Source organism: Phacochoerus africanus, chromosome 6 (genome assembly GCF_016906955.1).
Source record: "Phacochoerus africanus isolate WHEZ1 chromosome 6, ROS_Pafr_v1, whole genome shotgun sequence".
Lineage (NCBI taxonomy): Eukaryota > Metazoa > Chordata > Mammalia > Artiodactyla > Suidae > Phacochoerus > Phacochoerus africanus.
Window position 1 is genome coordinate 39,500,762 of NC_062549.1, and position 26,447 is coordinate 39,527,208.

Below are 26,447 nucleotides of genomic sequence, written 5' to 3' on the forward strand. Positions count from 1 at the left end.
GGGGCAGCACTGCCGCTGCGGTTTTCTTCCACATTATGTGTCGTGGATTTTTCATCTTTGCAAGTTAGATAGACACGCACTGGATGACACTGTGACGTGATTCATAGAACAGCCCTACCAGCATCTATATTGTCATCTCTTTTACTGATAAGGAACGAAGGCCCAGGTAGGTCCGGTGACCTGCCAGAGGTGACAAGACATACCTCAGAGGGCTCTTTTGAGGATTAAAAAAGGTCACGTGAGTAACTGGTGCACAGAAGTTCTTCCATAAATATTGACTCTGTCCTCCTTTCTCAGATGTTCAATTAATGTTTGCTGCATTACTGTTTAATTAATGTCTGCTTGTTATATTAAGTGAAAACATGGGGGTTCTTTTGATATATGTTTTGTATTTTTATCAAAAAATCTCTGCTTTTACGTTTTATTACTGCTTTTTGGCAACAAGGTAAAGTTGCAGAAAGTTAGTCAATTCAAAAATTGCTCTAATTCTTCATTTGTGGCCCCAAAATGACATTCAAATGACTTCATTTTAAACTATTCAACTCTAAAAGATGAATTCACATTTCTCTATTTCAGAAAAGAATAATCCCAGGAGTTCCCATCATGGCTCAGTGGTAACAAACCTGACTAGTATCCATAAGGACGCAGGTTTGATCCCTGGCCCTGCTCAGTGGGTTAAGGATCCGGTGTTGCCGTGAGCTGTGGTGTAGGTCACAGACAGGCTTGGGCCCACGTTGCTGTGGCTGTGGTGTAGACGTCAGCTGTAGCTCCAATTCGACCTCTAGCCTGGGAATTTACATATGCTGACGGAGCAGCCCAAAAAAAGAAAAAAAAATCAAAGCAATAACTAAGAATAGTTTCAATTATCTTAAATATATTTCTTTTAAAAGATGCCATTATCACAGAGAAGGAACAATAATACCAGCATCAGCAGTCACTGTCCTCAGTTTTCTTTGTATGAGGATCTCCTGAGAATGCCTGGAAATTGTGGGATTTTGACTACAGTAAAAAAACAAAGATTTCTTGAGAACTCAGAAAGGGAAAATGTAAGAGTAAGTACTAGATTTGATTCTTTGTTTTCTTTGCCTTGATTTTTTTTTTTATATATTTCAAACAATTTATTTTGTAGTAAAGTACGTTGCCCTCAACAGCCATTTCCTGTTTTGACTATTTTTCTTCTTCGAGGACATTATAAATCTTTGTAAATACAGTGTTACTAGATTAGGGATATTGGCAGAGAGAGAAAAGAGAACAGAAAAAGACGAAAAACCTCTCCATCTCCAAATCTTGTGAGTGCTATTTTAATTCTGCCTCATATTTTTGCAGCATCTATTAAGAGCCCTTCTCTACAGCAATGAGGAGCGAATCACCCTAATATATTAGCCTTACACATACCCATGGATGGTGGCTACACTGGGGTGATGGTTTGTGAGTCTGGCTCATTGGAACCAGCTACTGTTCTTTTATTATTAGGGTTCCTCAGCTTCAGCGATGGCCCTGATCACGCTCAAGCGTGCACGGGGATACAGATATCAAGCCTCGAGAGACAAAGTTGATCCTGAGATTATACCCTCTGCTGGAATACCCACTGTTGTTTTCATAATTAGTAACTAAAATAATAGTTTTTATTACTGAAGGTCTGGTGGTAGCCAGATAGTGTCTAAATTATTTCAAATCCGGAGTTCTTGTCATGGCTCAGCAGTAAGCAAACCCGACTAGCATCCGTGAGGACGCAGGTTCAATCCCTGGCCTTCCTCAGTGGGTTAAGGATCCGGCACTGCCATGAGCTGTGGTGTAGGTCGAAGACAGGCTTGGATCCTGAGTTGCTGTGGCTGTGGCATAGGCCAGTGGTTACAGCTCCAACTGGACCCCTAGCCTGGGAACCTACATATGCTGCGGGTGTGGCCCTAGAGAAACAAAAAGACCAAAAATAAGTAAAAAAATAAATAAATAAATTCAAATCCTCCTATCAACAACTTAAGACACATTGTTCCCATCCTAAGGAAGAGGAAACCGAGATTTAAAAGGTTAAATAATCCGTCCAACATAACACAGTTACTAAGGAGCACAGAAGGAGCTGAACCCAAGCTACTCTAACTAGGGAGTGTGTGCATCTGCCTCTCATTTGCCTACATATTTTAAGTTATCTAGAGGTTAAGATGGAAGGATTTCGTTGGTTAAAAAGTCCATGAGATCTGAGTCACTCGGTACAGTCTGGACATGCTGGTGTCCGACAAGAATTCAGGCTGATCATCAGTTTGGCAGTGACGATTCTCCAATATGAGGAGGGCATTAGCAGGATTACAGCTAAGTGATCTTATAAGAGTCAACTTCTTTAAGACTTTATTTGGCTTGTCATTTCTGTCACACACCCAGTAGAAATTCTCCATTCCTACAGCTTGAGTTTAAGGAGGTTCACAGGGTTGGTGGTACCTAAAAATTAAACTAAACTAAACCCTTATCTCTCAGGACCATTCTAAAAATCCAGTTAATCATAAAGTTCCAGTCAGGCGCTTGTAATATATTTCTTGATACTCTGTTTGCAGACCTCTGTTTTTAGGCACATTTACTGGAACAGAATTCATTCCAAGCTAAGCTGGGTAGACCACAGCTTTTGCAAAATGCAGCATTGGCATGATGCAGAGATGTGTGTAGGCGAAGAACACAGCATCCTTGGAAACCCCATCACTTCCTCTGGTATATTTAGCACAGAGAGGTAGAAGCTGGCTTGTCAGCCACGTGGCAAATAAAATTTGCTTAGTAACTCCCAAACGGTGGTTTCCAGGCTCTGTGTGGCTGGGATTTCCTGTGTCTCCATTCTATTCAACTCACTTCCTTACAAGTCAAAAGGATAACCTACACTGTATCTTTAGAAAAACTCAACCCCACACTTAAAATCTTCAATAGCTCCTACTCCAAAGTTCAGCTTTGTGTCCAATGCCCTTTACAAGCCGACTGTCATTTGATAATTTCCCACCATGCCTCACTCATCTATTGCTCTGGATTTACAAAATCATCCTCCGCTGCTCTATGTCTTTTCATGAGCTCTGATTCTGTTCTTTCTTCTACTTCTCACCCTTTCAAGGCTTAGCTCAAATGTCTCTGTCTATATGAAGCTATGGATGTCTCACTGTGACCTTCCAGGTGGAGGGATCTGTGCCCTGTCCGTTTTATTTGCCTGACATGAAATAGGTGTCCATTATTTAGTAGTGAAATCGGAGAGGTCCTTGTGAGCCCACTTGTGCAATGCTGCCACGATACTGTCTTATTTCGCCTACATTTCCCAGACAGTCCTGCCCTGGACTTCTCTGGGTCCCATTCTTGAGTGGGCAGAAATCCACTGGGGCACTAAAGATGCCATTATTAGGACTTTTCATAGCCCTTCCTTTCCGGGATAAATAATAGCAGCTTTTTAAGCTTCCGTTTCCTTCACCAACACCATATTTCTCAACTTTCTAAGGCATACAGGCCCAACCAAAGCAGATATGAGGGAGGAAGCTGATCAGGCTAGGGACAGAGGGGCCCTGAGACCCTTCCTCTCACAGCGTGCATCCCCCACTCCTCCAGATTCTGCCAGACAGGAAGGAATTCATCATGACGCTGTAGGTCGCTGGGCCCCGGTCTTTTCTACTTTTAGACAGAAATGGTGTATTTTAACGCAATGATAAAAGAGTAACAGTGATATTCACGCAGTCTAAGGCTCTAAAATGATTGCGGACTCTCCCCTACCACATCCAAACTAAAAGGTAGAACACTTTTTAAGTGATTCATTTTTAACAAATCTTATTTTATCTCCTGACATATTTGGAAGATCAATCTACCCACAGTTTGTCTTTTTACACACCCCAGTGGAAATGCCTGTGTTAGCCAAATGAGATAGGAAGATGCAATGTGTTTAAAAAGTGAAACTGAAAAAATGTCTTCAAACCTTAGGAAAAGTTCTTAGCAATTCCCAGCTGAAAAAACATGGGTCTGCCACAGGTCTTAAGGTAAAGCCAGACACGACACAACTTGCCCCTGGAGGAAGAACATGTCTGAATAAAAAATGAGAAATCCTCCTCTAAAGATCATGAAAGGGAGCCACAAATGCCTCCTGACTATAAACCTACTTGTAGAAGTAAGAAAAAAAAGGGGGAAAAGCAAGCAAATTCTTAGTTTCCAATTCTTCCACTGTTCTATGTATTTGCATCTCTAGATACAATCATAAAAAGTCCAGGCCAAATTCTGTTCATAAAAAAAAGGCAAACAACCATTGACACATTAAAATTCAAATTAGGAAAAATAAAATTTAATGCTGGGGAAAACATGTTTTTCCTAAGACTTGAAACAAGCTGATTTATTGTTCCAGAAGCAGACATATTACTTCCTCAAATATTGAGGTGATTTGAACAGGACACCTTTCCCAGGGCTTAAGTCACCCTCCTTGTGTTTACAAAATAACTGTAGAGGAACGGCATCCAAAATGGGAGCAGGAAAGAGTTTGCGGAATGTTTTAAGATAAAAAAAAAAAATTCCTTCTGGAAGTAAATAAATCCTCCCAAATTCTGATGTTATTGGCGGCCATAGAAAAACCTGGCAGAGAGAGCTTGTAGCAAACATTCCCAATAGTACTACATTCATCTTAATAAAATAGGCTCAGCTGATGCAGCTATGCAGTTATATGTTGGCTAAAGTCTGCACTTGGGTGGGTGTAAATGCTCTTCAGGGAATAATATAAGAATAACCTCTACCATGACAGGTAAGGAACCATTCTATGGTTCTATTTGTCCATGTTCCAGCCAATGCAAGATCCCAAAGAAAGGCTCAAAAATCTAGAGTGAACATAAATCTAAGGCCAGTTGTACTCAGTTCCATGAAGTGTACTCAGCAAGGATTCCTCGATGCTTCTTCAGTTCTGGGGACACCAGTAACCCCCCCGAGTAACGTTTCCCAAAGCACACTCCACAGAGAAGACATGCCCACCACATGTTTTTTTTGATGAATAAAGAAATGATCAAAAGGGAGTTTCCCAAACTTATGTGACCGCAGGGGAAGGTCCTTTCTAACGGGATCTCCTTTCCAGATCTGGACCAGTCCCAGTTGGCTTCAGGGTCCAGCAACCTCTAGCTCTACTGTTTAGGTGTTCATTTCTTAGAAGCTTTTCCTTTCCCTCACCCAGTTATTCTGGGTTAGACTTCCTGAGACATTTCCAAGGGAGGCTGGACCAGGGCCTGGGAGAAGAAAATACTCTTCCTGGATAAACCCCCACCTCCAAGAGGGAACCCACTGTATTAGAAATGCCGACAGAAAGCTCTAACTACACCAAAGACTAACTACACCATGGCTTCGGCTGTGTCCCCTAATTACTTCTGGGTCTGGAGGGCTTGGTGACTCCTGTGTGATTCTTCCTACTTACCTCTGCTTATCGTTCCTATTAACAGAGTGTTAATGGCAATGGCAACAGCAAGAATCTTTTTTTTGTCTTTTAGGGTTTTTTTTTTTTATTCTTATTTACTAAAGTAACATGTTTGTTACACAAAAATCGAATGTTATATAAGTATATCCGGCAAAAAGAGTATCTCCTGCCATTCTGCAAATGCTCCATTCCCCCCAAAATCCCAAGCCTGTTTCTGTCAACTGTTTCCTCCTCATTTTTAATGACGTGCAGGACAGGAAGCGCTATACTCTGCTGGGAAGTCTTCACTGGGCCCCCTTTCCATCAAGGATTTCTATTTATCTTCATAAAAGAAAGCTCAAAGATCACCTTCACGAAGGTGCCCTGACTCAGCCAAGCCTCACCGCTCCCTTCCTTCATGAGCTGCCCAAAGTAATCTGCACACACTTCAATTAAAGAGCTGATAACAATTTCACTGCAATTTTTGAATTAAACATCTCTCCCACTTCAGAGACTTCAAGGACTATGTCTCCTTCCTCTTTGTTACAAAGTACCTGGCACACTTGACATGCAATCAGTACACAGTTAATATTTGTTGAGTGAACAAGTGAAGAAATATATAAATAAAACATTTTTTCTAACACGTAGATTTTCAAGCTCTATAAAAATTACAGTCAAGATGCTCATATTTAATGCTTCTCTAAAAAGATGTTTCACATATATCTCACATTGCAACGACCATGTAGTACTGCTAATTCTAATTTTTTCCCCTTGTGTAGGCTTGAAAACTTAAAATTCCAACTTCACAGAAAATGGTAAAGTTGGAAGAATTTGGGGATGGATGGTGGTTTATTATTTATGTGCCAAATGCACATTTTGAAGCATAACATCTTTGGCCATAGGCTTTGTCCACTGACACCAGAACATTCCAGGAAATGACATTTCAAATAAACAGTTTCAAGTCCAGTAAACCACAAACACAAAAAAGCATTCAACAGCATTTCATAGCAAATAGCCTTCTGTTGACAGTTACTTAGGAATGACTGATTTTATTTGCAAAGCACAGATATCTCTTCTGTTAGATTAACTGAAGATGGTTTTAGCTGATGGCTTGGGCAAAAGAGTGAATCTACAATGAGTAGTGAAAGAAGTGAACAAAGGGGAAGAGACGTGAAGGATGACTCTTAGAACAATATTCCTAAATATCAGAAGGTCCCACTGGACCAACACTTCAAATTAACAAGCCCCACTGAGGGACTTTGACATGCATTCTGCATGACATATTGTCCAAGGAACAGCAGCCAAAAGGAGTCTCACTTTTCTTGGAAAAATAGATTGCCATAGAGAGTTCATATGTCACCAACTAAATAGTTTGGGCTCAATGTAATTAAGTAATATAATTATGAACCCATTTCGTGGCCTCTAGCCCAAAGTCCTATTTCTTACTCAAGTATGTCAGAAGTTTCATCTAGAATGCATATGTCTATGTCAGATCTAGTTTTTCATATTAAAACACATGGACAATCTACAAAAAGAACTTGACAATCCAATTTTAATTTTAAAATTAAAGAGTAAGACTCAGTGAGTGCAATCGCAGGATATGAGGTATCGTGTGGGTTCTGTGCATTCAGCGTAAGTAGGAAGTGGAAGCAGGAAGTGTGCATTTAGCGTAAGTAGGAAGTGGAAGCAGGAAGTGACCAGGAGAAATTTAGACTCTTACAAATTTAGTATGAAAGTGCAAAACAAGTGAAGGAGGTCAGTGGATTTCCATCATACAAGGGGTGGTGACTTAAATAATAAAGGGAAAGGATATTTAGGGATATCATAGCAGCTGGCCCTGGAGTTATATCAGTACAACTAATACATTGAGTTAGAAGGCAAAGCAATCACTAAGTGGGTGGGAGTTAAAAATATAGATGTATTATATATATAATATATATTATATACACACATATCATATACATACATACATATATAATACATATAATTCTCTCCTACATAAAAAAATATGGTACTGTCAGAGTCATGCTTATTTACTACTGACAAAAGTTAAAATTTATGGAGTATTAGGGTTGGGTTAGGCACTGTTTTAATTATTAAGGGAATTGATTATTTAATTTTCAAAGCAACATTATGAGATAGGAACTATTATTATCTCCAATTCACAGATGAGAAAACAGCCACAAAAAGGCAAAATAACCTGCTTAAGACCACCTGCTACTAAATTGCAGAGCTGGGATTTGAACCCAGGCAGTCTGGTTTCAGAGGTTTTTTTTTTTTTTTTTTTTTTAACAGTATGCCATGCTGCCTCTTAACACCTACTCAAAAGAAATATTCCTCTTTATTTTAGAGTTTTATTCATGTTTATATAGCTTTTCAGAACGCTATCGGAGAGTTAAGCCCTGAATTGATGGAGACAGATTACTAGCTATCAAAAGCAACTGAAGTCAATGTACTTTCAGAGCTGGAAAAAGATACTCAATTCACCTTTGCATGCTGTTTGACATTTACTCATGCAATTGAATTCAACTCAATTAACAGTGATTTAGGGTCCCATGCTGAGTACTAAAGAAGTAAGATTCCAAGCCTAGAGAGGCACAATTTTTATTCCAATCTAGAGTGGATAAAATACTCTGGAAGCTAGCAGTTGAACAGAAATGGAGAAAACAAAGTCCAGGGAGTTCAAATGACCTTCCAGGGGCCAAAAAAGTAATTTGTGGCATAGAATGACCTAAAAATCCCATTGAGATGGGTCCAGCTCTCTTTTTACACTACCACTCTGCCTGCAGTCAAGCTGGTGGGAACCCATTAAAATAAAATTAACTTCCAAATAAATATCTGTGTCCTAGGAAGAGGAAAATGGTACCTGCCTGCTTCATCTCTAGGGCCCACTTCATTCTGGAATGAAGTTATGACAGAGAGAACAGATAGCCAAAGGAATACTTTTTTTAAAGGGAGAGGAGGAAAGAATTCACACACAGAGTCTCCCAGATCTTCCCTGAAGGACTGTTTTTCGGTTTTATTTGGTGGACAATGGCTCTCGCTCAAACCTTACCCAATTCTCCAAGCAGACTTGTTATCACGCCTTCAGTAATAACTATGTGTGTAGGTACATATGTACGTCTCCAACTATATTCTCAGTCTAAGGGCCTGAAGAACAGAGGACATGCTTCTGTACACCCAGCTTTTAAAAGGGCTTTCAAATAGTAGCTGTTCAGTATGGTACTGATGCTAAACGTGCAAGGATAGACAAGGTAAGGCTTCCCATTAATTTGTCTTATTTTCTTAAAAAGTGACCCTAAATTCAGGTTTCCCAGAGATTTTTCTTAGTTTGCTTTTGTGGGGCAATTTTACATGCTACCCTCTCCACACACCACCTGCCAGGGGACATTTTGGTAATGTCTGGAGACATTTTTGGTTGTCACAACCGGGAGGGGGCGGGGGAATGGTGCTCCTGGTATCTAGTAGGTACAGGTCATGGATGCTGCTAAACAGCTTCCAATGCAAGGGACAGATTTCACAACAAAGGATTATCTGGCCCAAATGTCAAGTAATGCTAAAGCTGAGAGACACTGGCCTATTTAGAAGTTAAAAAAAAAAAAAATGCATAACCACCTTTCCATTTCTCCATGTTTAAAACACTAGTGGAGTTCCCGTCGTGGCGCAGTGGTTGACGAATCCGACTAGGAACCATGAGGTTGTGGGTTCGATCCCTGGCCTTGCTCAGTGGGTTAAGGATCTGGCGTTGCCGCAAGCTGTGGTGTAGGTCGCAGACTTGGCTTGGATCCTGTGTTGCTGTGGCTCTAGTGTAGGCTGGCAGCTACAGCTCCAATTCAACCCCTAGCCTGGGAACCTCCATATGCCACAGGAAGTGGCCCTAGAAAAGGCAAAAAGACTAAATAAATAAATAAATAAACACTAGTAAGATATGAATAAAAATGATGCTCTAAAGATTTGCCCCAAGACAATTTCAGCCGTCTACTGTTCAGAGAAACAATTATTTAAAGGGCTGATTTAGGATTAGAAAGGTTCATTAGAAGTCAAAGGAAAAGCATGAATTTAAACTCATGTGTACTTAAGGAAGCAGTGTAAACCTTTCACTAAAGGGAAGGTTCTGATCTTTACTACACTGGAAACTGAGGTTACTCTACAGTTACAATTTAAAATATTCTGTTGAGGAGGCAGTTTCAAAACCACCACTGGTCTGTTCAGACTTGGAACTCTCATTTCAGGTTGTTTCGTTATTTCCCATCTCACTCAAAATCCACCTTTCGACCAGCACACAAAGAGGAAAGGTATGGGGGGTTTTTGTTGGCAATAGGATCATCAGAATAAACTGCTTTCCCAAATAGCCCTTCCTTCTCATGGCTGTCCATCTTTCTTTCCCACGTCTAGGTTAACCTGGAAGGTTCCATTTTTCATCCTAGCTTCCTTATCGCAGCCAAAGGAATCATTCCTCCAGGACTGCTTTGCTCTCCTTGACTTCCGTCATGGAAAGACGACAGCAGCAAAGCTATGCTAACAGCTTGAAGATGTCTGGAAAGATAAACAAGGACAAGGAAGCAGGGGAGCTGCTGATTTTTCTTTGCACTTGGTTATGATTTCCTTACAAAGTCTCCAGCTGATGCGGTTGCATTTGCTACAGTTTTATTTGCTTGTTCATTTTCCCTAGTGGCTGATCATCTTTGCTACTTTGGATATCCAGCAGACACTTGAATAAAATTTTCTTTCTTTAAGGGGACAAATGAGTTCTTTTCTGAGAATCAACTGACAAAAAACACACCGGCCTCAAAAGGACCTTTGAACATACCACAGTAACTAATCTGTTGAGTATTGTGTGTGTTGAGTTAAACATGTCACCACTGCCACCCTCACACATTGGTTAACGACTTTCTAAATATTTACCAAGATCTTTAATAAGCGAGAGTGCTTCCCATGATATAAAGGCTCCACCACCATCATCCATGGCACCCTGCCCGACATCCCAGCTGTCCAGATGTCCACTGACCAGTACGACCTAGAACAAATAATAAAAAGAGGAAAAAAAAAGCTAAGCAGAAATGACATCAAAGAAGAGGCATTCATAGGCACTCCAAATACAGAAATGAAGCTTTTATATTTTCTTTTCTATTTTTATGTCTTAAAAGATCTATGTCATTAGTAGCAGAAACATGGTACACAGGCATTTACATAAAGGGTATAAGATCATCGTAATAGTAATAAAATATCCCACCTTGTCCCTCTCTTTATTAATATAATTTTAGGTCCTAAAGAAAAATGGTTTATTACTGATGGATGTTTAACAACGTCATTAGAGCACTTAAAACCTAAATGACATAAAAATGGATCTCAAAATCTTAACCATATTCTCAACTGTCTCAAATTCCAGCAGACAAATAATAAACATGTGTTAAATTGCATTCAAGTGAAAAAGTGAGAACAGTAATTATTTTTTTTTAATTATTGTGCTTTTTCAAGGAGACTAAATTTTATAGACATCTTTTAAACAAAGTAAAAACCAAGTAAAATGATGCTGGGTTAACAGGTTATCCACATTGAAAGTATGTCTCTTGATCTCTAGATAATGCAATATATAAATATCAAGTCGCATAAATTGCAAATTTAAATAAAGATGTTAGAGGAAATTTTAGAACAGCTCTGTCACTGGCAATAGGCAAAGGTTTCTTAAACTGGGCACAAAAAGTGCAAGCTATAAAAGAAAAGAATAATAAATTGGACTTTTAAAATATTAGGAATACTTGTTCATCAAAAGACTCCACTGAGGAGTGAAAAGGCAACTCACAGAGGAGGAGAAAATATTTATAATATTTATATTCAGTGAAGGTCCCACAGCCAGATTATGTAAAGAACTCCTATGAAACAGTAATGAAAAGAGAGTCCAGTGATAGACAAATGGGCAAAAGACTTGAAAAGACAATTCACAAAAACAGATACACAAATCACTAGTAATCATACTAAAAGTTGCTCAGATTCATTACCATCAAGGAAATATAAATGAAACCCCATTCAGTGCATATCCATTGGAATAATGAAATGGAAAAAGACACAAAATATTGGTGAGGAGATGGAGCACCGAGAACACTCAAACATTGAGTGTGAGTATAAATACTTACAATCACCCTGGAAATAGCTTAGCTGCTAAATCTGAACACATACACACCCCGGGACCCAGCAATTCTCCTCCCAGCTACACACCAACAGGAATGGATGTGTGTGGCTGCTTTCACCAGAAAGGATGTACCAGAACATTCAAGGAATATTCGTAATAGCATCAATCCCGCCCCTGCCCCGCCCCAAGAAAACTATTGAAATACCTGTCAGCAACAGAATAACAATGTATTGTACTGACCCCTGGAACATTACACAGCAGTCAGGATGAACAAACATGATATACTCTAAATGCATGAATCTCATGAACATAGCGAAGAATCAAAGAAGCCAGACAGAAAATAATACATTGTGTATAATTCCACTTATATAAAATATCAAAACAAGCAAAACAGGAGAATGGTCGACCATGGTAAGGAAGGGCATGATTTCTAGATAATGCAATATATAAATATCAAGTCACATAAATTAAAAATTTAAATAAAGGAAGAGGGCACAGTCGAGAAGAGGGCGCTGGTCATGCTCTGCTTCCTGACCTGAGTACTGTTATGCAGGTGCCCTTGGTTTGCAAAAGCTCATGTCATCACACACTTAGGATGTGTGCATGTTCTCTGAGAATATTACACTTCCATAAAAAGTTTTTTTTTTTTTTTAAAGTTAGATAGGTCGATGTCTACATAGGCAGTACGCAAAACAAAGCTGAGCAAGCCTTCTTGATGATTAACGTGAGAATTTCCCATGACTTTGGGAAAGCAGGATTTGGGGTTAAAATACCAGGGTGCCCCCTCGCACTGCCTCCTTCCCTGAGCAGCTGCAGGATCTCGCACTGACTCTGTATAGACAAACAGACCCAGCCTACTATGACTTCACTGGAGTCACAAACAAGGACAATGCCCCAGACTAACAAATGGCCATGTAATGAACCCAAATGGATTGTTTCAAGGGGGGGGAAGAAAAGGATGAAGAAAAAACATGTTGCAATAGCAGGAAATTCTGATTCAGAAGTGGTGTAATCCCATTTGGGGATGACAAGCCAATTAGTCAACATTCTCACCACCCTCAGAACCATTTTCCCCATGAAGTTAAAGTTTCAGGGGATAAAAAGTGTGAACATCTACTTTAATCAATTTTTCCTTGAGATAACACAAGAGTAACTAAATTAAGGCAACTACTGTTTAACCTTCAGACTTCCTTCAGAATAAGTGAGGTTGTTTTACTATCATACTTTATGTTTTCTCAAATACCTCCATTCTCCAATCCAGGATTATTACTTAAACTAACAGTTAAATGATGGAGAAAATGGTTTTGAATGATAGGGAACTAAATGACACTCCGTAGGATAAGGTTATTGGCATGGTGATACGGAAGAACGATCACAAACCATTTGGATTATGAGTTTGTTTGTGTTCCTTTTTTTTACAAAATATATTGGGGGTCACCATGAGATAGTAGTAGTAATTTTACTATTAATTGATTTAAAAACTAGCCCAAGAGAAAAAGTTTCTTCTAATTCAGTAGCATCTTTGATGAACTTGAATTTCCCTCATCATAAGAGCTTCGACCTTGAAAACAGTAGGGGCAGGAGGTCTCATTCAACATGATGTCCTGCTAGCAATGTCTTAATGCAGTCTCACCAAGGATGCCAGTGGGAAAGTCACTATGCCTTATGCCAGGGTCAGGCAGAAATGAACATGAATTGTAACACATTTGGATCTGATTTAAGGAAATGAAACAAAAATAAGACAGGGTTCTGAGATATAGTAAATGCCAGTTTTATGAAAAAGAATCACCTTATAAAAGATAGGAGAAGGCACTGGTTCTGTTGCCAGATGTGGGGCTCCTAGAGCAGTAACATGGCCTAGAACCAACAGAGAAGTGGGGCACTCACTCATCTAGCCCCCACTCCTGTGCTGAGCCCTGAGGCGGGCAGAGCACTGACCAATTCCCAGCTTTCCATTTTCCTTCCTACAACCACCTCTTCCAAATGCAGTGAAGAGTAAAAATTATTAAAACAGGAGTTCCTGTCATGGATCAGTGGTTAACAAATCTGACGAGCATCCGTGAGGACGCACGTTAGACCCTTGGCCTCCATCAGCGGGTTAAGGATCCACAGTTGCTGTGAGCTGTGGTGTAGGTCATAGACACAGCTAGGATCTGGCATGGCTGTGGCTGTGGTGTAGACTGGCAGCTGTAGCTCTGACTGGACCCCTAGCCTGGGAACCTCCATATACCACAGGTGTGGTCCTAAAACAAAAATTATAAAAAACAAGAGCAAGAGCCAAGAAGAGCCACCACCAAACACATGAGGAGGCAGAATGGGGGCTGTGAGGCTAGGAAATACAAAGTCTGTTATCTGTGAGGCACACATTAGCCCCGACCACCAAGACCCACTCAAGCCTTAGGGTAGGGAGCCGGGGAGGGGCTTCTGCAGTAGGCCAGAGAGGCACTGGATGACAGCCTGTGAGGATGAAGAATGGAACTGGCACAACGAGCTGCCAGCCAGCTGTGGGTCTGAGAGCCAAGATACACTACATTAAGGGTGAACAGACAGCAGCCCCCTGGACAAGCCTCACTGCTTTGTTGTTGGGGCATATGGAGAGATGGAGTACAAACAGATTTGCCTGATTAAAAGGAGGATAAGAACATAATCTGAATGAGACGTGAAAAATATGGCAGAACAAGGAAGAGAGAATAGCTTCAAAGGAAGTACATTCTTGCAAAAACACGACAAGGCAAGATACTGGAGAACACGTCTTTGGCATGTGTGCAAAAGCCCTTAATCAACAGTTTTTATTGAGTTTCTATTATGTGCCAGAGATACAGACATGGACAACAGAAGCAAATATTCTGACTTACTGGAATTTATATTCTGGGAAGGGAGATGGGCAATAAATAAATATAATATAATGATAGTTTTAAGTATTATGAAGAAAAACATGTCAGAGAACGGGAACAGAGGGTGGTGTGGTAGGGAGAGGAAAAATCAGTTAGCTTCCTCCTAAAGTGCAGATAAGTCACAGGAGAATTCCGGCCCCACCCTAACAGTGGGAGCAATCTGGATAATCCAGAAAATCATAACTTTTTAAAGGCCCATTAGAGATCTGGGATTGGAATTCAACCAGAGGGACTGAATTGCAGAGGATAAGCTCATCCAAGGAGCGGTGGGAATATGGAACTGTTTGCCTTTAGCCGTGAGTGGAGGGAGAGGCGGGAGTTATGAAAGCCGGACTGGAGTTCTCACTGTGGCCCAGCGGAAATGAATCTGACTAGTATCCATGAGGATGTGGGTTTAACCCCTGGCTTCGCCCCATGGGTTCAGGATCCACGATGCCATGAGCTGTGGTGTAGGTCGCAGATGTGGCTCAGATCCAGTGCTGCTGTGGTTGTGGTATAGGCCAGCAGCTACAGCTTCAATTCAACCGGTAGCCTGGGAACTTCTATATGCCACAGGTGCGACCCTAAAAAGCAAAAAAAAAAAAGAAAGAAAGCAGGACTCGAGAACCACTAAAATGTTAAAGGGTGAGTGTGATTTAATATGAGAGTTTAGATTCTCTGGGAATCACCCATATAAGGGCTCTAGGTACCCATTTTCCAGATCTTTCCCACAAGCCTCCATCAGATGCCCACAAGGAAGTGCTGAGGGCAGGGCAGCAAACCTGCTCATGCCCAGAACCGGCGCTGATGGAAAGAGTTCTGCTGGCCCCAGATCAGGGGCTCAGATACTCACTCCCACGGCTCCTGGCAGAGTGTGGCTTCCACAGCGGGAGCAGCAGAACTGCTGAGAGAGCCCCTCCTTCTTGAGCGCAGGCACAGTCTGCCTGGTTAAGGCTGAGGGGCAGAAGCACCAAGAAATCACTCTGACCTTGTTAGGGGCCCCCAGGGAGGAAGGAGCGGAGTGGTGACAGTTCACGGCCAAGGGAAGACGCATGGGCACTTTTGTGGTGCAGACACGCGGTGTCTGCTGAAAGCTGAGGGCAAAACAAGACGCTGGGAAAACTCCTCCTGCAACCCAACCCCTATGCTAAAAAGCGACTGGCAGCAGCCAGAAGTAGGTGAGCACCTAAAGTAAGAACAGAAAGGATAAAATCCCAACCTAGCTCGACTCCGAAGACACAGGCTCAACCACCCTCACAGCTTGACAAAGGAGAGGCCTCATTTTTGAAACATGCATACTGCTCATCTCAGGCACTACTGTTCTCTTACAGATGATATTCAGCACCCAATAAAAAAGATAGGATGTATAAAATACGCAAGAAAGGGAGTTCCTCTCATGGCGCAGCGGAAATGAATCCGACTAGGAACCATGAGGTTGTGGGTTCGATCCCTGGCCTCACTCAGTGGGTTAAGGATCCGGCATTGCCTTGAGCTATGGTGTAGGTCACAGACCAGGCTCAGATTCTGCATTGCTGTGGCTGTGGTGTAGGCTGGCAACTGTAGCCCTGGCAACTGTAGCCTGGGAAGCTCCACATGCTGTGGGTGGGGCCCTACAAAGCAAAATAAATAAATAAATAAATAAATAAATAAATAAATAAATAAAAGAAATAAATAAAATTTAGAAATAGGCAAGAAAGAAAAAGAATTATTATCAGGAAATACTGCCTTCAACACAACTAGACCTAAATATAGCCAAGATAGTTAAACAATCAAAGACTTAAAAAAAATTATGATTAATCTGTTAAAAGCTCTAATTTAAATGATAAGGAATTTCATCAGAGAGATGACTATGTACAAAAGTCAAATGGAAATGCTACAAATGAAAAATACAATATAATTATTCATAGATGTGCTGAATGCTTAAATGAAACAGAAAATTAAAACTTTTGTAGAAAAATGAAGAAGAATATCTTTGTCTTTGGGAGGGGAGGATGTCTTAAGATATAAAAAATACAAAGCATGAAGCATGAAGAAAAGATGTTATAAATTCAACTATATGAAAATGAAGCCTTTATGTTTATCCAGAGAAATCACAGAATGAGAGGAGTTGTTATAAATTGCGAGAAGCTATTTGTACTACATACAACAAAAAAATTGCTTATATTAAATATATAAAGAATTCCTTGGGGGTAATAGATGCAGACTATTGCCTTTGGAAGGCATTAGCAATGAGATCCTGCTGTGTAGGTAGCACTGGGAACTATGTCATAGTCACTTATGATGAGCATGATAATGTGAGAAAGAAGAATGTATCCATGTATGTGTAACTGGGTCACCCTGCTGTAGAGTAGAAAAATAAATAACATATTGGGGAAATTAAAAAAAAAAAGAATTCCTACTAATCAACAGGAAAAATACAAGAAATTCAAAAGGCAAATGGAAAAAAGACATAAATAAACATTTTACAGGAAAGAAATTATGAATGGCCATGAAATATTTGAAAAGATGACTAACTTTATTATTGATTAGGGAAACGTAAATTAAATCCTTAACAAGATATCGTTTACACCTATCTAACTGGTAGAAAGTTTCAAATCTGAAATGAAGTTCTGGCAAGGATGCTGAGCAAGAGGAATTCTCATCCACTGCTGGTAGGAGCAGGAAATTGTTAATCATCTAGGAAAACGAATGAGCATATCCTTTTAGGTTGAATACGTCTAATGATCCAATAATTTCTCTTTAGGTGCAGCTTAGAGGAATTCTGGCCCTTGAGTTCTTGAAGACATGTACCCAAGTAGGGTACAATCATAAGGCCTCCAACTAAAACCAAAACAAATGGTCATCAACAGTAAAATGGATAAATAAATTACGGTATAGTCAAGCAATGCAATATTATAAAGTAGTTAAAATTAGCTACAGCTACATATATAAATGTGTATAAATGAATATAAAACTGAAACATGGGGAGTTCCCATTGTGGTACAGGGTAAATGAGGCCAATCAGTATACATGAGGATGTGGGTTCAATCCCTGGCCTCGATCATTAAGTCAGGGATCCGGCGTTGCCATGAGCTGCAGTGTAGGTGGCAAATGTGGCTTAGATTCTGCGTTGCTGCGGCTGTAGCATAGGCCAGCAGCTGGAGCTATGATTCGACCCCTAGTTTGGGGAGTTCCATGTGCCATAAGTGTGGCCCTAAAAAGCAAAAACAAACAAACAAGCAAAAACCCCAGAAATATTAAAGAAAAAGCAAGAATAAAATGAATCACAGAAGAAATGGAAGAGTATGATTCCATAACATAAATTTCCAAATTCAGTGAACTAAGTAACATAATCCCTAGCAATGCATACAAAGATGGTAAAATCATGAAGAAAAAGCAAAGCTATGGTGAACAAATATTAGGATGGTGTTTCTGTGGGATGGGGTTAGAGCGGAGAGGAGGAAATCATCAGAAAGGGGTACAGAGCAGGCTTCTCAGGCACTGACAGTGTTCTCTCACCGAAACTGAGTGAGAACATATGTCACCCTTTCCTTCTTCCTCTTTAGATTATATACACGTGCTAAATAAAGTCTTTTGCACGCATGCTGTATTAAACAATAGCAAGAGTTACAGACATACCTTTGGAAGGCATGGGGCTCAGGTAGTTTTAAGTGAGTTCAAAGAAGCATTAAAGGACAGATTTATCTCATCCTATTTTGACGGTTGCAAAGCAAAGGAAAAATATGGAAAATGGCTATATTTACTTTCAATCATAATTTTGTTACTAAAACATGAAAAACCAACCCTAAAAACCTAAAACTAGAGATCAAATATAGTTGTAAAATCCAAAATATTTGTATCTAGCAGCATATTGAAAGCTATTGCAGTCATGGCTCCAAGGGCCCATGTTTACTCAAGTTATAGATATACAGTCAGCCCTCTCTCAATATGTTCAGGGTGTTTGGTTCCGGGGCCCCGAGCAAATACCAAAATCCATGGATGAGCAAGTCCCTTGTATATTATATGCATATCCTCTCATAAACTTTAAATCATCTCTAGATTACTTAAAATGACCAATACAATATAAATACTGTGTAAATTGTTGCTGACTTGCAGCAAATTCAAGCTTGGCTTTTTGGAACTTTCTGGAATATTTTTTCCCAAATATTTTTGATTTGCAATTATTGATGCTGTGAATGTGGAGCCTGCAGCCTCAGAGGGCCCACTGTACTAATAAAGGGCCACTATTGGCTTATCCTTACCTTCTTGGCATGTCTAGTTTTCTTAGCCTGCATTTCAAATTCTGAGTTATATAGATATTTATCTACACCTAACCAAGTTCTTATTGGTCAGTCCTCAGTAAACAAGATGCTCCACCTAACTTTGCAGCAAGCTTCATTTCATAAATGTTTTGCTTAATCAAGAGCCAGCAAGACCTGGTGGTTTTATCTTTTGCTTTCGTCTCATTTTATTTGGTGTTTTCTAAGAGACAGCAGGCAGGGGTATGAAGGCTACAAAGTTCAGGGCCTAATGCATTTCCAGACATAGGAAATCCCCGATCAAATTTTCAACAACAAAATTCATTAAATAGTTGAAAACTCTGACCTACAAAAAGAGGAAAAAACTCTCATTATTCAGCCTTAGAGAAGAAGCCAAGAAGTGATCTAATAATGGGCTTCAGCTATGACAGGCCCCTCTGTGCCAGATATGAACAGCAGAAGATGAAGCAAAGGAACCAGGTTTGCGTTACATCAGTGAGAATTTAGGGTCATTTAATGCTCAAGAATTTTCTGATAGAAGGCTTTTGCAGAAGTAAAAAAAATGGCTAACAGGGGAAAGGTTATGGAAAATTCTGTTCCTTGGAAGGTGTCTGAAATAGGATACATTCTTAGGTCTGAGAAGGAAAGCTAGCCCCGAAGATTCGATAAATACAATCTTTTAAGGTTCCATCTAGTTCAATATTCTATGACAGTTTTCAAGAATTCTTCTTCTATTCAAACCACTTTAAAGGGGGAAATTGTCCTTTGAAAAGTCTCCATAACCTCAGCAGGTTTTCCCTGTGCTTCTACATGCTCTGGCTGCCAAGATCATCCCACAATTTAGCATTTAAACACAGGTAGGCAGGCACTTCTCAAGAAATCTGTTTCATAATCTCTGACAGAGACAAAGACTTGGCTCTCAGAGGGCAGTTGCTGAATGTATCACTCCATTACTTAGAGCAGACAAAGGGGACGATGTCTGAACAAATAGCACCCTCCCGAGCGAACAGACTTGGTGGTCTACAGAATAGAGCTGAGCTCCCGACACAGGGAGTGTTCAGAGACAACACAGCAAACAGCCGCCCTCTTGAATTGGTTTCTTATCGTCAAACCTCGTTTAGTGAAGCTGTTGGGTGTTGATAGCTTGTGAGATACAGACTTCTTTCCCAAGAAAATGGGCCATCTGTCCAAATGCTCACGCCTCACAAAGCTGCTCCTGAAAGGAGCTGTTTCCACTCCTAGAGGGCCCCCTTCCTCGTGCAGGGCACTCAGATTAGCTTCATCAAAGGAAGACCACGCCTGTTCCTGGTTGAACTCTCTGAGCGCATTACTGGACTGATCAGAAGACAAAACAAGGACCTAATTTATCTGTGACTCACAAAAACCAAGCCTCCAGTAGATTTAGAAAATGTGGTTGCAGTGTCTTTGTAAGAAGGGGCTGAAATTGATTAAGTATTATGTTGTGGATAGGGGCTCAGCAGAGACTACCTATGGAAGGAAATCATTCTGATTAAACAGAGGCAATTGGGTTTTGCGCAGAAGTGGTAACTGGTTGCAACTGGAGATGATATTCGTTTAAGTGAAAGAACCATGCTCCTTCATTCCTTCTCCTTTGGCCTCAGCAACCCCAGGACAAGCTGTTTCACTTGAGAGGATGGGAGGAGCGGAAAAGTTGAATTACAACATTGTACTTGAACTTACCCAGGGGAGGAGAGGGAAAGAGAGTTTAGGCAACTTGCATCTCAGGAATGGTCACATCTTTCCCACGACTGCATCCAACTATGCTACAGTGCCCAGGAAGAACTTCTCTCCTCTTATAACAGTTCATTCACTACAGTGTTCCAGGCTTTTGTTAGGCATGGCATGTGGGATTTGAAAAAAAAAGAAAAAAAGGAACAGAGGCATTTGGTACCTTGGTAGTATACAGACTCATGTTTTTCATGTTTCAATGCAGACAAGCTAAAAGAGATAGCATCAGTCTTTCACTGTAGAAAATGGAGGCTGAGGTGCTTCCAACCAAAAGAATTTTTTTTTTTTTTTGCCATTTAGATTTATAAGTTAAAGGATTCTTCTCAGTTTCTACAATTCCAGAAGCCTATACAGCTTAGAGTGCTGTTTTTGATGCTTGTTTGGCTATTGACAATGGAAACTTTCTCAATTATAAAACCTTCTGTGATCTTCTGTATGTTCTCTACAGAAGTCAGTTTGCAAGATCAGTTGAAAGCCTCAGTCTATAAAACACTCTGTAGCCTCCAGTTCTGGACCTATTTGATGAGCCATGAAAAAAACTGAACAGATAGGGGTTTACCTATTCAAATGAGTATTGTCACATTGAAAAGCACAGTTCCTGGGAGGCTAAGCAATAATTCCTCTTTTACCACCAGTTCCCATAAAGAGAAAGCCAAATTAGCATAGAGCTGTACAGTTTTTCCTTAATAGAAAGAAATTTAGTTTAAGGATGAGGGATTTTTAATGGCTTTAATTGTGATGACTGGGAAAGGAAAGAAGGAAGGAAGGACAGAAGGAAAGGAAGAAGGAAAGAAGGAGGGAGGAAGAGAAGGAAACAAAATGATGATTAGCATAAAAGAGGAAGTGAAGTAGAAAACAGATTAGAAGGGAAGAAGACAGCAAAGAAGCTTTGAGAAAGGCAGAGGAAGAAAAGAAAAAGTAAACACAGGTCAAGATAGGAGCCCTGGCTTGTGTGGGCTTGCTGAGGTTCACACGACAAAGTTATAGAAAATGTTTCTCATGTTCTGATGTGCATGAACTTGATTCATCGCAGACATTGTTAAGACTTGGTAAGCTCAGAAGTGGGAGGGATGCTTTGGAAACACTGCTCAGTCATGACAACCTATGTAAGTTAAGCAAGTTGCCTGAAGTATTTTAACCTCAGACATCCACGTTCTTTTGTTGGCTCCTGCCTGCCGTGTCTCTGGACCACAGTGGTAACGAGGAATCAGAAGTCAACCATCCCAAGTCCCAAGACTTGGCAGTGAACTCTGGGTAGCTGCATGGCCCTCCTATGATGCTAGTTCTTAAAGACAACTTTAATTTTGATGCATACATTAAGAGCTCAAACAAAAAACAGTCAAATGGTATTATAGATACCGCTACCTCTATTAGAGGACTTTTCAAGATCTAGGTTTTTAGCTTCAGAACAGAGTGTCAAAGAGCCAAGCTTATTTTGAAAGGCTCCAAGTCTACACAAGTCACGGGCTTGTTGTCTAAGCATAGTACTTTTTGGTCTTTAGTCCTCTCATCATACTTGGCCTCACATTCTATTAGCCAGGTCATTTCAGTTAATTTAATCTCTGTATTGAGACGCTAGGCACGAGCCAAACTTCCATTAGTATATTTTGTGTTAAAAGGAAGATGTTGCAAATATTGAACATTTTGTATTATTGCATCCTCATGCAAAAGAATACCATTTTCTTCATTAAGCCTGATTCTGTCTTATTTTTAATTAGAATTTACATGTCCTAAGGAAAGAAAAAGAATTGACATCTAGTGTTGCACCTAAACAAAATGTTATGAGATACCGAGGAACGTGTGTATTACATATTATACCCAAACTGAAAAACTCTCCACTTAAAATATTATAAATTGAAGCTTAACTGCAATGTTCACAGGCAAATAACAAAACTACATGAAGAAAAGTGACAATTTTAGTCCCACAAGAATCAAAAGCCACGAATAGCTAACAAGTAGATTAACCTTGTAATGTTTTGTGCATCCCAACTCAAAAGGAATCAGCTGGAAGTGATTTCTTCTAAATCTAAAGCTAACTCGAAGCATGGCCACACTTTGCACATCACAGAAAACTTATCCTCTGCTCTCTTTAAAGTGAACTTTAAGGATAAGGAGTATAAGCAGCTTGAACATCCTAATGTTTGGTAAAAGCAGAACTGTAAGACAGAAAGGAATAAAAATGGGCCCGAGGGACTGAGAGTCCAGGAGGAGTGCCTCTTGAAAAAAGAATATAATGAGAATATGAGGTAATTTTCAGAACTTAACAGAGGCCACAAAAGGATGATGAGTAGTTTATCTTTCCTTTCTCCAAAATACAATTAATTAAAATAAAAGAACATCATGATGAAAAAAAAAAAAAACCACTCACTTTCTCCATCAGTGGATATTGTGACATTATTGTAACATGTGGGTCTAGATTTTTCCATGTGAACACTTACGATGATATCCATAGTCCCCTAAGTATTTTGACTTGTCATGAGATTACATTCTTATCAGCTGAATATTGGTTGTATCCATGTGGTTTGAATAGTTAATCATACACCTTGGGGAAAAGAAGGAAGGGAGGGAGGGAGAAAGATGGATTCTTTCTCTTCAGTTGTCCATTTTCTGAAGAAACAAAATGCTAATAAAAAAGGATTTTATTCACTTAACTTGTATTTATTAGCACAAATGATATATTTTAATAGGTATAACATTAGAGCAAGATTAAAAGATTACAAGCATCTGTACAAGTCACATATCTCTCACTTGCTAAACTTAACTGGTACGATTTTGTTCAACATTTCCATCAATACCTTAAAGACATGCTTGTGAATTTTGAGATAATAAAAATATAAGACAGGAGCTTTCACTATACTGCAGGGGGTTAAGGATCAGATGTTGCCTGTCCCAGCTGCAACAGAGGTCACAATCCCTGGCCCAGGCACTTCCATATGCACAAGTGCAGTAAAAACACAAAAAAGTATAAATAAGTAAATAAATACATACACAAATAAATGTAAATATAAGCTGAATCATTAATATGTTGGATCAAATCATCAAGATCCAAAAATATTCTTAAGTATAAATAATAGTTTATAGCCCCACAAGATAATTCAGCAGGATAAATATGAAGGAGCACACTGCTCTTTGAGGTGGTGGATTGAGACTAGTTCATTTGGGGACAACTGGAAAATTCCGGTGGGTCTAAGCATATTGAGCCAACAGTGGGTCGGTGCTGTTGGGAAAAAAATCAATAAAATTTTAGGATTTATTGATAAAAGTATGGGGTTCTGATTATGTGAAGTGATGCTCTCCTTTATTCTATAATCAAACATTTTCCATCCTAGATACCTGAGGAGATGTTCTGGAAAAAGGACTGTGGTTCGAAGAAGAGCTGCTAGGATTTTACAGTGTCCGGACACAGCATTGTTTGAAGAGCAACTGCATGTGTTACCCTGAGGAAGAGAAAGAAGGCTTCCAAGGGCTAAATGCTTCCTCTGCAAGGGGAACAAACTTGCCCACAAGGTATATAACCAGGCCAAGGAGTGAAGGGAATATGCCAATATCAGCTCAGCAGAAAAATCCGCCGGAGTATTCCCACGAGGGAACCGTATCCCTCAGAAGAGTAAGTGGCCAAATGCTGGCGGGGTTCAAACAGTAGAGGGACATCTGTCAGGTAAAGAATGGACACCTGACCTGAGGAGGGGGAGGTGGGCACTGAGCTAGATGATCTCTGAAGGCAAGTTCAACTCTTAAGAGTCTGTGATTCTAAAAGGAAAAAATGGGCTTATCGTGGCCATCACTCAGTGAGTCCCGTGACATTAACATATATTTCTACTATACACCTCCATTATCATGTTTGTTCTTTGACTAGGTCTAAAATAAAAAAATTTAATTATAATACTAGTAGGATTTATTTCTAAGAAAACAGGCCATACTAAAAAGAACTTTTATGTCCTAAAATTTGCCTTGTTGCTGCATCAACTTCTACTGGACCCTAGGGGTGCCCTGAGGGAGGCATAATAATATAATCACTCCCAGTATCGTCCTTCGGGGTGAGTTTTACCTCTTACAGTTTCCTTTAACAATCCATGATGGACTGTCATCTCTTCATTTGACTAAATGTTCTCAAAGTTATTTTTATTTTTTGCACCCATGGGTAGGCAATTCCATGAGTCATTCATGCCCACATGGCATTTCTCCTTATTTGCCCTAAGATTACCTTCTCAAGTACATAATGCACAAAAGCATGACTCTGCAGACATTCCTAAATGAGCCATTTTTTTTTTCTTTCCAGGGTAAGGACTGATATACTCATTATAATAGTCTCATCAGACCAATCTGATGTTTCCTTCTAAAGTTGCTCCAGTTCCACTAGATTTTGGAGATGTGGCAATCAAACTTCTAATGTATAGATGCCATAATTTTGCATGTGTGTATTATAAAGAAACCCACCTTCCTGATAGTTTCCAGAGTTTACCTGGTTTCTTTAATTGCCTAGAATTGCATAAATTAAGACATCTACATCGACTCTGGATTTCCTTTCAGGCTCCTACATTCATACTCAACTAGAGCAAAAATGACTTTCGGAGATTATGGTCAACATTCTGCCTTTACACAAGGAAGTAAAGTGATTTGTCCAAGTAGCAGGGACTGAAAATAGAACCCAGATTTCTGACCCAGAGCCAAGAGTTATTTCCATCACACCCCTATGCCTGCTTTACAAGAAACGGTGCAGAGCCTATTTTTGATTGCTTTTCTCTAATGCACTAAATTTTACTTGACTATGCTAAAAATTAATATGCTACTTTTTGCCTTGACACACAATCTAATGAGTTTTCTCAACAAGTTATCCTGATCTGCCGGACAGAGGCAATTTCTTTAACCTCTCTAATCCCTGTCTCCCTCTCTGTCAAGTAGGAATAATAATACAAACCTTTAAAGTGTATTGTGAGAATTAAATGAGATGAAATGACATGTTCATCACTGTCATGGTCTCTGGCAGAGAGCAGTTAACACAGTGAATGGTTGCCAGTACTGATTACACCGTAATAATTTTAAGATGACCTCAAACGCTGCAAACGATTCTCTCTAGGAAAGGCTCGCTTGGGAAGCTGGAGCACATAAGTGGATTTCACACAGACTGCTTCAGCAGGCACAGGTTTAGGGTACTATGCGCTGCCAGTTTGAATTAGAGGGAGTATCAATCAGAAGCACATGTTACTTAGAAATATGACAAATATTCTAAAAATGTTGTTTGGTGAGCCTAATTTAAAACAGCATGAACTTATTCCATCTGAAAACAGCCATATGCCATGAAATAGCTAAGTTACATTTTCATTTCAATAATAGGTTGCAAAGGGGGAAAAAGGGCAGAGCTCGAGCAATCACAAACACACAGCTCTCTCTGAATAACTGCAGTTACTAGGTAACCAGGTAGCACTGGGTGAAAATGAATTCAGGTGTTTGAATTGATGCTTCCCATGCACCGGAGGTGAGTTTTGTCCTGGCAATGGCTAATCTAATGAATGATTCCACTGTCAATTTCATTTATAGAGCTGGTAAGACTGGCTGCACAATAGCTCTTTCCTCAGGAGGGCCTAGAATAAATGGGGAGAGTCCAGAATAGAGCTTTGGAGAAAGCATCAAAAGTCCGGCATATTTCATGTAAAAATGAGGAGCTTATGCTGGGAACGAAAAGCATAGCTTGACATCACATTTGAGCATCATCTCTGTAGAGAAGGTATAAAAATCGTTAAGAATGGAGAGTGGATGACAAAGGGCCGATATCAATTTTTTATGCTATCGTAGAAAAATTTAAGGGTAGCATTGTTTAAGGATCAAAGAAAAAACTAAATGGGCTGTCAAAGGAGCATTGTTTCATCTCTTCCAACTCTAACAATTTATGAATTTTAATCTCTATGCATTCCTCTAGTAAATTGCAATGAGGTACAGCATGTTTCAACCTGGTCTTTGGCCCTCTTCTTACAACAGAGTAGTTAAGACCATGGGCTACAGAAGCAGACAGGCCCGAGTTTGAAGGCTACTTCTCTCACTCACGAGGAACTTTCAGCAACCTGCTTGGGCTCTCTGGGCTCCCG

General features: G+C 39.9%; 1 protein-coding gene across 2 annotated transcripts in view; it reads right to left on the bottom strand.

Moving 5' to 3' along the window:
* The window catches only part of CPQ (carboxypeptidase Q), a 373,724-nt gene that overhangs the window by 141,426 nt on the left and 205,851 nt on the right, over positions 1-26,447 (bottom strand). For both annotated transcript variants that reach the window (XM_047783560.1, XM_047783561.1), the window contains exon 4: positions 10,280-10,391. In XM_047783560.1, the coding sequence (XP_047639516.1) occupies positions 10,280-10,391 (112 nt within the window). The remainder of the gene's footprint in view (positions 1-10,279; positions 10,392-26,447) is intronic.